We start from the raw sequence: 13,058 nt of genomic DNA, 5'->3' as shown, positions 1-13,058 counted from the left end.
CATTAAAATGCAAAAATTCACAAACTTATTTGTCAACTGTACATTTTTCACCTAATATAGGCTATTTAGGCCTACTTGAACCTGAGGTTTTAAAATAAATATTTAAAAAATGAAGTATCACATTTGCATGTTCATTGGTTCTCTGACGTTGGTTATGGTCACATGCAATATTCAGTGCACTTCATGTTGTTAATAACAACAAATGCATATATTTTCTTTGTATTTTTATGTCAATATGGTGTCTTGAATCAATTTGATAAACGAGTTAGGTCAAAAGTAATCTAAAAGTAATCTGATTACATTACCTAAAATGTGTAATGTAATGGATTACGTTACTAACTACAATTTTTGTCATGTAGCCTAATTTGGAATCAGTAACCGTTTACAATTTGTAAATAATCTACCCAGCTCTGGTTGAATCATTACGGAGTAATCACAGCACTGGGAATGTTATAGTATATATTGTTGATTTCAAGAGTGTCCGTTTTACCTTTCAGGTAAACACGTGTTTACTTCAGAAGCAATTATCCCCAGAAGTTATCCGATAGCTGGAGTTAGCTAATAAAATAACTGACAGAACCTCTGTTTTACTAGTGAACTGATTTCTACGCGACATAGGCTAAATATGTATTTTATTACAAGTTTTCTTTTAGATGCAGATTTCATAGAAGTCTGTCGAATGTCCTCATTTGTGACCCTGGAGCATTTGAAGTCAAGTCAAGTCACCTTTATTTATATAGTGCTTTTAACAGTACAGATTGTGTCAAAGCAACTTTACAGCATTAAATAGGAAAATAGTGTGTCAATAATGCAAAATGACAATAGTAAACACTCAATTTTCATTTTAAGCAGTCATAAGCAGCACAGGTATATTTGTAGCAATAGCCAGCAGTACATTGTATGGGTCAAAATGATCGATTATGCATATGCATTGATTAATATGCATTGCTAAGAACTTCATTTGGACAACTTTAAAGATGATTTTCTCAATATTTGGATTTTTTTGCACCCTCAGATTCCAGATTTTTTTAAATAGTTGTATCTCAGCCAAATATTGTCCTATCCTAACAAACCATACACTGTAAAAAATGACCGTGAATTTAACGGTAAAAGACTGTAAAAATGCTACAGTAAAAACCTGTTAAATGGTTAACGGTAAATTCCCCTACTATATACGGTGGAAAACTGTATTGGACATTACATGTATTGGACATAAATTTTACGGTAGTATACCGTTTTTGGAAGTGAAAGATACCGTATAATTTACAGTGAATAACCGTAAATTGACATTCCCAGAATTCCCTGCGTTACATTTCAAATTTGATGTTTTTTTGTTGAAATAACTATGTTTCTTCTTAGTTTTTTCTTATCAGTTTTGCATATTAGGGTTGTGTGTTACACCTAATGTTGTTAAATGAATGTTTATTGCATTATTTCAGTTTCATGTGTGTTACCATGATGGTGTTTAGTGTTTGTGTGAATGACACTGTGCACCTTCTATATATGTTATTATTTAAAAGCTGCTTGTGACTGGCTTTGGTTCATCATGTGACTTTCTCATCACCCCCTGCATTTGGTGGTTATCAGTGTATTACAAAGGTACAAAACAGATTTCAGTACTTCAATAGGTTGGTATATTAACATTATATCAGTTAATGAAATTACGGTATTTAACTGTAAATTTAAGTTAAAACCGTAAAACCTAAAACGTTGCTACCGTATTTTTTACGGTAAAATTCCGGCAACCACAGCTGCCGTTTTTTTACCGTAAATTTTACGGAATTTTTTTTACAGTGTACATCAATGGAAAGCTCATTTATTCAGCTTTCAGATAATTATGTCAAAATTATGACTGTTTTTTGTGGTCCAGGGTCACATTTAGCCAGCGGAGGTGTGTGTGTGAGCGCTGAATGTGTTTCTATGCGAGTGTGTGTGTGTGTGTGTGTGTGTGTGATCGCTGGGTGGAGCAGCAGTGTACGGCAGGTCTCGTCTCTCATTGCGGCGGCTGGAGATCCATCGAGCGGCGGCGGAATGTCGCTCCGCTGTCCGTGTGCGTGAAGAGCAGGTGGAGGAAGAGGAGGAGGATGATGGAGGAATCCGACAGCATCCCCTGCACCGCGGAGGACGGACTCCTGTCGAGCTGGAGATGGAACAGAACCGCCAGGGATCAGGTCCAAATCAAGCAGAAGATCCGAGATCTGCCCGGATTATTAAAGCACGGACTGAACCTGCGCAAGAAGAGCGTGAGTTACCAATATATGCGTGAGGAAGAATGTGTGTTTCGTGATCAATACACCACCCATATCCACCATCACTGAAATGATAATGCTGTGGATGCAAGCTCACGTTACGATTGATGCGTGTTGTCAATGCATTAATGCGTTATTCCAGATGTCATTGATTATGAAGGAGGCTGATTTTTTTTAAAGCCTGGTATCTAAGGCAACGGAGATCCACAAACACGCACACACACACACCTGCTGTAACTTCCCAACATAAAAATAGAAAATGTTCTGCGGTTCATATTTGCTGAATTTGATTAATATTCTTTGCAATATTGCGCCCTTATACAAGTTACCATGGCAACCGTAGTTTCAGCCAAAGTACCAATACATCAGTTTTGTAACTGCTGTTAAATGATGAATTAATATGGGATGCTGTGGGAATATTCCTGTCATTTTTGTGTAATTTATTTTTCAAATTTATCACAATAATAGCTAGAAACTGGTTACCATAGTACATTTTGTAATGGTAGAATGATATTTTTAAAGCCTGAATAAGTCAATGAGGGGGTTCACAAAACATACTTTTTGTAAACACCTTAAATTGTGGTATTTGGAGACTTTCTTGAAGTAATTTTGTGCGCCATGTAAATACAGCTGAAACTGAGCTGTAAAATAGCTGATATATAGGCTAATTGTTGTATGAATATTGTTCTGCAGCTGTATAGAATACGCAGTATTATCGGAATATTGCATAATGTGGTTGCTTTTATTTAAAAGATACTCAATATGACATAATGAGTGCAAAGGTTCTAATTGGAACCTTTATATTTTCAAGTGACCATGTAAATATGTGCTATTCAAATGCTGTGATCATTAGGTGTCTGATAGCATAATTGAACTGTGGTACCGTCACAGTAGGTTTTTTGTGGACTGTATGGAAGGAGCTGATATATATTCTGTGTATACACTTGTGGCGTGACAGAGGGGCTATTCAGCACTTCAGAGGCTTGAAGACGGGAATTGTTTTGCTGGTTTGTGTGTGTTTGGGTGAATACCTCTTAGTTGTATAAGGCCTGGTTAATCGTGAGGATGAGAGGAAATTCACAGTGATCAATGAAGACTTTTGTAACTCTTGAGTTTTATTCAGTAACTTCTGTTGTTTATAGACTTTCCAGCATGAACATAGTGTTCTTCAGTGTTTCATCTGTTTGTCTCTGATGTGTTGCTTGAGATGTCTTTTACCGTGAGGGCTCTTACGGCTTCGAACAGAATGTTTGGTTCAGGCTCATTTGACTCAATTCATCCGCCCCGGGGTGATTAGAGAATTAAAAAATGAAAGCCTCATTAGTACTAAATGAGAAACAAATATTACACTCGTGACATTTGTTTCCTTGTGTGCTGCAATGACAGCAACTACTGGAGCATCTGTTTATCAGGTTCTGCTGCTGTAAAAATACAACTTCAAGTAAAAAAATAAAGGCTTTAACAGCTGATGCTATAGGAGAACCTTTTAGAGTCCAAATAATCCCAAAAGAGAACCTTTTTCTGTAATGTTATACACTGAAAACCCAACTATCGTTGTCTATGATAAACCAATCAAGTTCATCATTACTTAACTCATCCAAAGATGTAGATGAGTTTGTTTCTTCATCAGATTTGTAGAAATGTAGCATTGCATCAGTGTCTCAGCAATGGATGCTCTGCAGTGAATGGGTGCCGTCAGAATGAGAGTCCAAACAGCTGATAAAAACATCACAATAATCCACAAGTAATCCACACCACTTCAGTCCATCAGTTAATGTCTTGAGAAGTGAAAAGCTGTGTGTTTGTAAGAAACAAATCCACCATTAAGACGTCTTTAACTTCAAACCGTTGCTTCTGGCTTAAATATGAATCCATAATAATGCTTCCTGCAGTGAAAAAAGTCCATCTCCTGTTGTCTCTCACATCAAAATCCAGCCACATATTTGTTTAGAGATGTTTTGGACTGTTTTGGCTTGTGAACAGTGCTTGATCTGTGCAGATTTCAGCACATTTCTGATTCAGACCAGACCACTTTTTCATTGGAAGAAGCGTTATTATGGATTATGGACTCAAGTGATGGTTTGAAGTTAAAGACGTCTTAATGGTGGATTTGTTTCTTACAAACACGCAGCTTTTCACTTCTCAAGACATTAACTGATGGACTGGAGTGGTGTGGATTACTTGTGGATTATTGTGATGTTTTTATCAGCTGTTTGGACTCTCATTCTGACGGCACCCATTCACTGCAGAGCATCCACTGGTGAGCAAGTGATGCAATGCTACATTTCTCCAAATCTGATGAAGAAACAAACAAACTTCTTTTAAGTACACTCAACTTATAAAGGTTTACAGTGTTTGAGAATCTTTTTAGGTTCCTTTGATGCTTTATGAGAGTAATTTAATGTCATATAATGCTGTAAGAGAATTTTTTGTTCTAGATAAGAACGCAAACCAAAGTTCCCACAAAGAACCATTGAAGAACCCTTATTTTTAAGAACATGTCCAGTGCTCTCTGTCCATGCAATGAGAACCGTGAGCTCAAAGGAAACTTTTGTGCTGTTTAGGACAAATTGTAAGAAAGAAAATTGTTTCTCCTAGACAGCAATAACATTAAAGGTGACATATCATGAAAATCAGATTTTTCCAGGTTTTAAGTGCTATAATCAGGTCCCCGGTGCATCTACCAACCAAGGAAACGTGAAAAAGATTAACCCAGTAACTTTGTTTTGGTAAGCCTTTTTCTGCAAGCGTCTGAGAAAATGAGCGCGTCAGATTTCGCTCCCCTAGTGACGTGGCGAAGGGATCTCATTATAATATTACTGCCCCTTAATCTGTAAGTTTACACCCACGGCGCCGTCATTGTGTTTTCGCAAGCGACAATGGTGAACCAGCTCTAATGCCATGGAGAAGCTGAAACTTCCCAGACACATTCTGGGGACACCTGAGACTTATATTTCATATTGTAAAAAGGGGCATAATATGTGTCCTTTAAATTAGGAGTTTCTCAAATGTTTCTCCTGAAGAAAAAGATCTCAAAAGATCTCAATATGAAGATTTTCAATCACATTTTTCCAAGATCAAATGAACTTTAGTAATTTTTGACATTAATTTTACTCTTACACTATGTCAAATGTGGTCTCGTGTCTTAGGAGAAACATCTAAAGACAACGCTGATTCCTAAATGAGAAGTCTTGTGTGCTATGAAAGAGCTACATCTGAGCAATATGGTTTTCCTCTGAGAGCGCCTCGTCTCTGGAAGAGCGTTTCAAAGAAAGAGTGTGTGCTGATGTGACGTCTCGTATGGAATTCACTGCAATTCTCTGACGGAGAAGCTGCACTTAATGACACAGTCCTCATGCTGCTAAGTGGATGTGTGTGTGTGTGTGTGTGTGTGTGTGTGTGTGTGAGCGCTCTAATCTGAGAGTAATCCATTTCTGATACATAATGATACACAGACTCACTGCACTTTGGAACTGTGTGCACTACATAGTGAACCAGGATGCTTTCTGTGCATCCTTCCCTAACTGTTCTCTTTCCCTCTCTTCATCTTACTGGGTTGCTAGGGAGTTTCCCTGTGTTTTTTATTGTTGTTATTATTATTATTCTTTTTTTTTTAGTGTTCTGGATAGTTACTAGGTTGTTGCTGGCTGGTTTGGGGTGTTATGGGTGGTTGCTAAGGGGTTTCTGGGTGGTTACTAGGGTGTTGCTAGGTGGTTGCATGGGGGTTTTTGGGGGGATGCTGGCAAGGCAAGTTTTATTTATATAGTTATAGTACATTTCACACACAGGTGTAATTCAAAGTACTTTATGTAGACGTGTTATGGGTGGTTGCTGGAGTGTTCTGGGTGGTTGCTAGGGTGTTGCTAGGTGGTTGCATGGGTGTTTTTTGGGGGGTTGCTGGCAAAGCAAGTTTATTTATGTAGCTCATTTAATACACAGTTGTTATATAAAGTGCTTTACAGTACGTAGATGTGTTATAGGTGGTTTGATGGGGTGTTTTGGGTGGTTGCTAGAATGTTGCTAGGTGGTTGCTAAGGGGCTCTGGGGGGATTGCTAGCAAGTTTCCTCTGGCATTGCTATATGGGTTTTTTTTTGTTGGGAGGGGGGGGATTCTGTGTAGTTACTCGGTCATTACATGAAAATCTCAAGTCCTTAGTGAAGTAACATCACGCCTCTTCACATTTTTTTGAATAATCATTCATGTCTTTTGCACAAATGGCGCAGGACGAGTTATGCACGGTACTTTAATGCTTAAGGTTAGGGGTTTGTTCAAATGACATTGAGAAAACGGGATCTTTTTGTGATTTATGAGCCACGAATGATGAGAGAGGTGATTTCATCGAAAGATTTTAGTTATGCATGAAGGACAAGAATGCTTTTGTATCTAAAAAGCCTTTTCCACCTCATGCATTTGCTTATCTGTGGCCTGTCTGCTCCAGTTCCCATCCGACCCAAACAAAGCTCAGCTCCCAGATCTCCAGCAAATCAATACAGTAAATCTGATACACACGCCATCTTCAGAGCCCAGTCAAAACAAAGCCAACGAGCGCACGCACAGCCCCTGGAGAGATTCGTCTGCAGAGAGACGAGCGTTGGCTGATAGCGGTCTGTCTGCGGATACCTGCGGGTCGGCCCACGGAAAGCGGCCCGCAGAAAACCACAGATACCATCATCACAGGAATTTCAAACAGTATTCATGCCGCATGAATTCATCTCTGTTGTTCAGAGGTTTTTGATGATAAACATGATAACAGAATGGTAATGTTGCTTGTAAGCCATTTTTATCTTCCTGATTTGAGTGTTTGCGAAACCCGTTTGGAAATATTAATTTGCGGTTTGTTTAGATATAGAAACTGCTGAATTGAACAAACCTCAAACACTTCGTATTGAAGTTAAGCGCGTGCATCGTCGTGCAGTGTTTGTGTTCCAAACATGATTGAGTCCTTGAATCATGTTTCTTGAGAAGAGCTGTTATACACTTTACCATCAGGGTTGCTTTGTGATATGATTTTAATTCTTTTTGAGATTTATTTATTCAGCAGACTCATTGGATTGTCCTTATTCAGTGGCTTTGAATTGGTCTTGATTGATCTAAATTGATTTGACTCATTAATCTTAAGTTTATCGCATATTGCTACTAAGCTCTAGACACAAGCCATATATTGAGAAACTGTGTTTTGGGCTCTTTTAATTTGGACCAGAAAGAAACCACCAAAAATACCCTAACAATCACCTGTTGCACCTTAGCAACCACCTAGCAATGGCCTAACAACCAACCAGAACACTCTAGCAACAATTTAGTAATGCCCTAACAATCACATACTGTAGAACAGTTTAGCAACCACTTATAACGGCCTAGCAACACCTTAGCAACCGCCTAGCAATGCCCTAGCAACCACTTAGAACACTCTAGCTATGCCCTAGCAACCACCTAGCAATTGTGTAAATTTCACATAGAAGATCTTAGCAACCACAGATGTGACCCTGGAGCACAAAAGCAGTCTTAAGTCGCTGGGGTATATTTGTAGCAATAGCCAACAATACATTGTATGCATAGCTAAGGACTTAATTTGGACAACTTTAAAGGCGATTTTCTCAATATTTAGATTTTTTTGCACCCTCAGATTCCAGATTTTCAAATAGTTGCATCTCGGCCAAATATTGTCCTATCCTAACAAACCATACATCAATGGAAAGCTTATTTATTCAGCTTTCAGATGATGTATAAATCTCAATTTCGAAAAATTGACCCTTATGACTGGTTTTGTGGTCCAGGGTCACATATAATGGTCTGGCAACACCCTAGCAACCACCTCGAACACTCTGTGCCCTAATGCCCTAGAAACTGTCTACTATTCACATAGAAGACCTTAGTAATATTGGTCTAGCAATCTCTAGAACACTCTAGCAACACCCTAGCAACCACATAAAGCCCCTTGGCAACCACATATATTGGCCGTTCTTTTTGGAACTTTAAATGTTCTCTCATGACATCAGGCTGTAAAACCTTTGTTTATTTTTTTATATTTTAATGTTTATCTTTTTGCTCAACAGATGTGAGATTGAACCAGTTAGCAAAAAGTGCAGAAATGAGTGACACAGATTGCACAATGAACAAATATGACTATATGCAGGTTACTTAAATAATAAAATACACATATGTGGTGAAGAACAAGGACCATGCAATCTGAAATATCATTATATATTCTCTTATGCTGTTGTATAATAGGACAATGGAGACACAAGATTGGATGTGAAGAGAATAAGACACATATAGAGGAGTGAATGTGGGTCACTCCACACAGATAAAACTTATGAACAGATAAAATGATCAAAGTTCTGATCATTATAATGAGGATCAGCATCTTTGTTCCAGTTCTGTCCACTGATCCGGCTCTGGAAATGAAGACCCGACACTGAGTTTGTCCAAATCAAACCTAACAAGCCTTCTTTCTTACAGAGCATCACTTTAGAGAGCTCAGAGCTGATCGAGGGTCTGACATGATCGCACGACTGCGCCTGTTTAATATGAACTTATGTCATGCTGAGAGAGAATTATTAAGTAGAAGTGAAATGCCATTAAGTCCCTCATGTCACAGACTCTGCCTGCAAAGTTTTGTTAGCCATGAGGTTAAGCATCCATGAACAAAAGTACCATGGTATTTCCCTAGGTTGGTGTTATTTTAGTATTATTTAATTAAGTATTATTTATTATTATTATTTTTATATATTTTTAGTTATAGTTTTAGTAATTGTGTTATCTGTCATTTTATTTTTTTTATATTTCTGTTTTTTAGTTTTATATTTTTAGTTTTAATAATCATGTTATGGGCTTTTTTCATTTTTATAATTTTTGTAAAAATATTTCTATTGTTCATTTTTATATTTTAATTTTCGTTTTAGTAATTGTGTTATGTGCTTTTGTCATTTTTATTGCTTTTTGTTTTTAATATATTTCTATTCTTTATTTTTATACTGTACATATTTAATTTTAGTTTTAGTAATTGTGTTATGTGCTTTTGTCATTTTTATTGCTTTTTGTTTTTAATATATTTCTATTCTTTATTTTTATACTGTACATATTTAATTTTAGTTTTAGTAATTGTGTTGTGTTTTTGCTAATTTTATTTTTTTATATATTTCTATTGTTTATTTTTATATTTTAATTTTAGTTTTAGTAATTGTGTTATGTGCTTTTGCTATTTTTATAATTTTGTATATTTCTGTTGTTTATTTTTATATTTTAATTTTAGTTTTAGTAACTGTCTTGCGCGCTTTTGTCATTTGTATTAGTTTTTTAAACAAAAAATATGTATATTGTTTATTTTTATATTTTAATTTTAGTTTTAGTAATTGTGTTATGTGCTTTTGTCATTTTCCTTATTTTTTAATATATTTCTATTCTTTATTTTTGTATATATTTAATTTTAGTTTTAGTAATTGTCTTACGCGCTTTTGTCATTTGTATTAGTTTTTTTAAACAAAAATATTTATATTCTTTATTTTTATATTTTAATTTTAGTTTTAGTAATTGTGTTATGTGCTTTTGTCATTTTCCTTATTTTTTAATATATTTCTATTCTTTATTTTTGTATATATTTAATTTTAGTTTTAGTAATTGTGTTATGTGCTTTTGTCATTTTCCTTATTTTTTAATATATTTCTATTCTTTATTTTTGTATATATTTAATTTTAGTTTTAGTAATTGTGTTATGTGCTTTTGTCATTTTCCTTATTTTTTAATATATTTCTATTCTTTATTTTTGTATATATTTAATTTTAGTTTTAGTAATTGTGTTATGTGCTTTTGTCATTTTCCTTATTTTTTAATATATTTCTATTCTTTATTTTTGTATATATTTAATTTTAGTTTTAGTAATTGTGTTATGTGCTTTTGTCATTTTCCTTATTTTTTAATATATTTCTATTCTTTATTTTTGTATATATTTAATTTTAGTTTTAGTAATTGTGTTATGTGCTTTTGTCATTTTCCTTATTTTTTAATATATTTCTATTCTTTATTTTTGTATATATTTAATTTTAGTTTTAGTAATTGTGTTATGTGCTTTTGTCATTTTCCTTATTTTTTAATATATTTCTATTCTTTATTTTTGTATATATTTAATTTTAGTTTTAGTAATTGTGTTATGTGCTTTTGTCATTTTCCTTATTTTTTAATATATTGTGTTGTGTTTTTGTCATTTTTATTACTTTTTGTTTTTAATATATTTCTATTCTTTATTTTTATACTGTACATATTTAATTTTAGTTTTAGTAATTGTTATGTGCTTTTGTCATTTTCATTATTTTAAAATATTTCTAGTCTTTATTTTTTATATATATTTAATTTTAGTTTTAGTAATTGTCTTACGCGCTTTTGCCATTTGTATTAGTTAAAAAAAAAAAAAATGTTCTGTTGTTTATTTTTATATATTTAATTTTAGTTTTAGTAATTGTCTTACGCGCTTTTGCCATTTGTATTAGTTAAAAAAAAAAAAAATGTTCTGTTGTTTATTTTTATATATTTAATTTTAGTTTTAGTAATTGTGTTATGTGCTTTTGCTATTTTTATAATTTTGTATATTTCTGTTGTTTATTTTTATATTTTAATTTTAGTTTTAGTAGCTGTCTTGCGCGCTTTTGTCATTTGTATTAGTTTTTTTTAAACAAAAAATATTTATATTGTTTATTTTTATATTTTAATTTTAGTTTTAGTAGCTGTCTTGCGCGCTTTTGTCATTTGTATTAGTTTTTTTTAAACAAAAAATATTTATATTGTTTATTTTTATATTTTAATTTTAGTTTTAGTAATTGTGTTATGTGCTTTTGTCATTTTTATTACTTTTTGTTTTTAATATATTTCTATTCTTTATTTTTATACTGTACATATTTAATTTTAGTTTTAATAATTGTGTTATGTGCTTTTGTCATTTTCATTATTTTTTAATATATTTCTATTCTTTATTTTTATATATATTTAATTTTAGTTTTAGTAATTTTCTTACGTGCTTTTGTCATTTGTATTAGTTTTTTTTAAACAAAATGTTTCTGTTGTTTATTTTTATATATTTAATTTTAGTTTGAGTAATTGTGTTGTGTGTTTTTATTATTTTTTTATATTTCTATTGTTTATAGTTTTAGTTTTAGTTATGTGCTTTTGTGTGTGTTTTTTTAATAAATTAGTGCATATGAACCGTTGTGCTATGGCATAATCATCATGGTGTATAGATATGGAAGTCATTTAGTACCATAGTATATCAAAATACTCAACACAAGTTTGACCCCGTTCACCTTTCAAAGCACAGTCAGAGTTTGCCGCATGATTTGCATGCTGCATCAGTGTGAAATGTCAAAACCAAGCATGCAGGAAGATTTGCTTATCCGGATACATCCAGTAGTGTGACACAACGTCAAAAGCACAACATGACATCCAGAAACATAGCAGAATGTCACTGGCGAGATGGGATTAGCTCATAAAATCGCATTTCTGCAGAGCTTTTCATGTGAAGGTCACATCGGCGCATTATAATTTATGCCCTTAAGGGCCCCTGCAGAACATTTCAGCTGTATCTGAAGGCTGTGATGTTCATGTGCGCTTGTTTGTCTCTTTGTGATTGCAGCAGTCACCTGACACCATCCCAGGACCCAGCACGAGCGTCACACCCAAACCCAAGGTAAGAAAGTGCAACCTAACGCTGATACGTGAGGAACTGCTACAGTTTGGCCCACCCTGAATATCATTGACTTCAGTCCATATGAAAGACGAAGAACTCATCTCGAGTGTTTCTCCTAAGACAACGAGTGGAGACTTTTGCTAAAATTTCTCACTTCTCCTCGAGAGTTTAAGATGATATGTTTCAAATTGTGCTCAGACTGAAAAGGTACCAAAGTTTGCCATCAAAAGTCAGAGATCTTGATATAAACTCAAATATTTCTCATCAAATTCATCCAAGACTAAGTATGTCAACAATTGTCTTCTGTGAGTGTCTGAGTGTGTGATTTAAAAGGGCCTTGCGAATGTTCACATCTCATTTCCTTCAGAAAATGTAGTTTGCTTCAAAAGTTTCATTGTAATTTTTCCTCAGATTAAATGTATACTCACAGTAAATCTGTTATACTTTTTATATTTTAAATACTATTATAGCATTTTTTTTAAATATATTTTTAATTTAGCTTTTATTTTTATATTTTCATATTTCAGTTTAATTTCAGTTTAGGTTTTAGTATTAATTAAAAAAATTTTTTTTACATTTTCTTTATTATTAAAACTAATTAAATCTAATCTGTGGTATTTAAATGTTATTTTTTATAGTGTTTAGTAATATTTTGTATTAGCTTTTATTTTTATATTTTCAGTTTTTATTTTTATTTCAGTTTGTTTTAGTTTTTTATATATATATTTCTAATTAGCATTGAATTTATTTTAAATTCTGTTATTTGAGCAATTTTAGATATGTCTGGCTAGCTAGCTTTCTATTTTTATATTTTCAGTTTTCATTTAAAATTCCTTTTGTTTGAGAAATGTTATGTGCTTGTGGAATTTTTACTAGCTTTTCCATTTTCTAATTAGCATTATTTTTTTTAAATTTTTTTATTAATTTTTTACATTTATTTATTCTTTTTATTTATTTTTATTTCAGTTTTAGTTTGAGTCATTTTAGTACGTCAGCTTATTTTATTCTAGTTATTTGCCAAGGAAACATTTCTGATTTTCAGTCTGTTTAATTTTTTCATCCAATATTTATATTTTATTTCATTTAAAATTTTAAACACACACTCACACACACACACACAGACACACACACACAC

General features: G+C 33.3%; 1 protein-coding gene across 1 annotated transcript in view; it reads left to right on the top strand.

The window, feature by feature from the left end:
* The first annotated feature begins 1,950 nt into the window (after nt 1-1,950).
* The window catches only part of LOC107704665 (rap guanine nucleotide exchange factor 5), a 74,709-nt gene continuing 63,601 nt past the window's right edge, over nt 1,951-13,058 (top strand). The window contains 2 exon segments of the mRNA XM_074187072.1: nt 1,951-2,243; nt 11,870-11,923. Of these exon segments, the coding sequence (XP_074043173.1) occupies nt 2,085-2,243; nt 11,870-11,923 (213 nt within the window). The 5' untranslated portion in view covers nt 1,951-2,084.

This window comes from Sinocyclocheilus anshuiensis, unplaced genomic scaffold, assembly GCF_001515605.1.
Source record: "Sinocyclocheilus anshuiensis isolate Anshui unplaced genomic scaffold, SAMN03320099.WGS_v1.1 scaffold61, whole genome shotgun sequence".
NCBI classification, from domain to species: domain Eukaryota; kingdom Metazoa; phylum Chordata; class Actinopteri; order Cypriniformes; family Cyprinidae; genus Sinocyclocheilus; species Sinocyclocheilus anshuiensis.
Note: the sequence above shows the minus strand (reverse complement) of the source record. Positions and strands in the feature narration are given on the sequence as shown.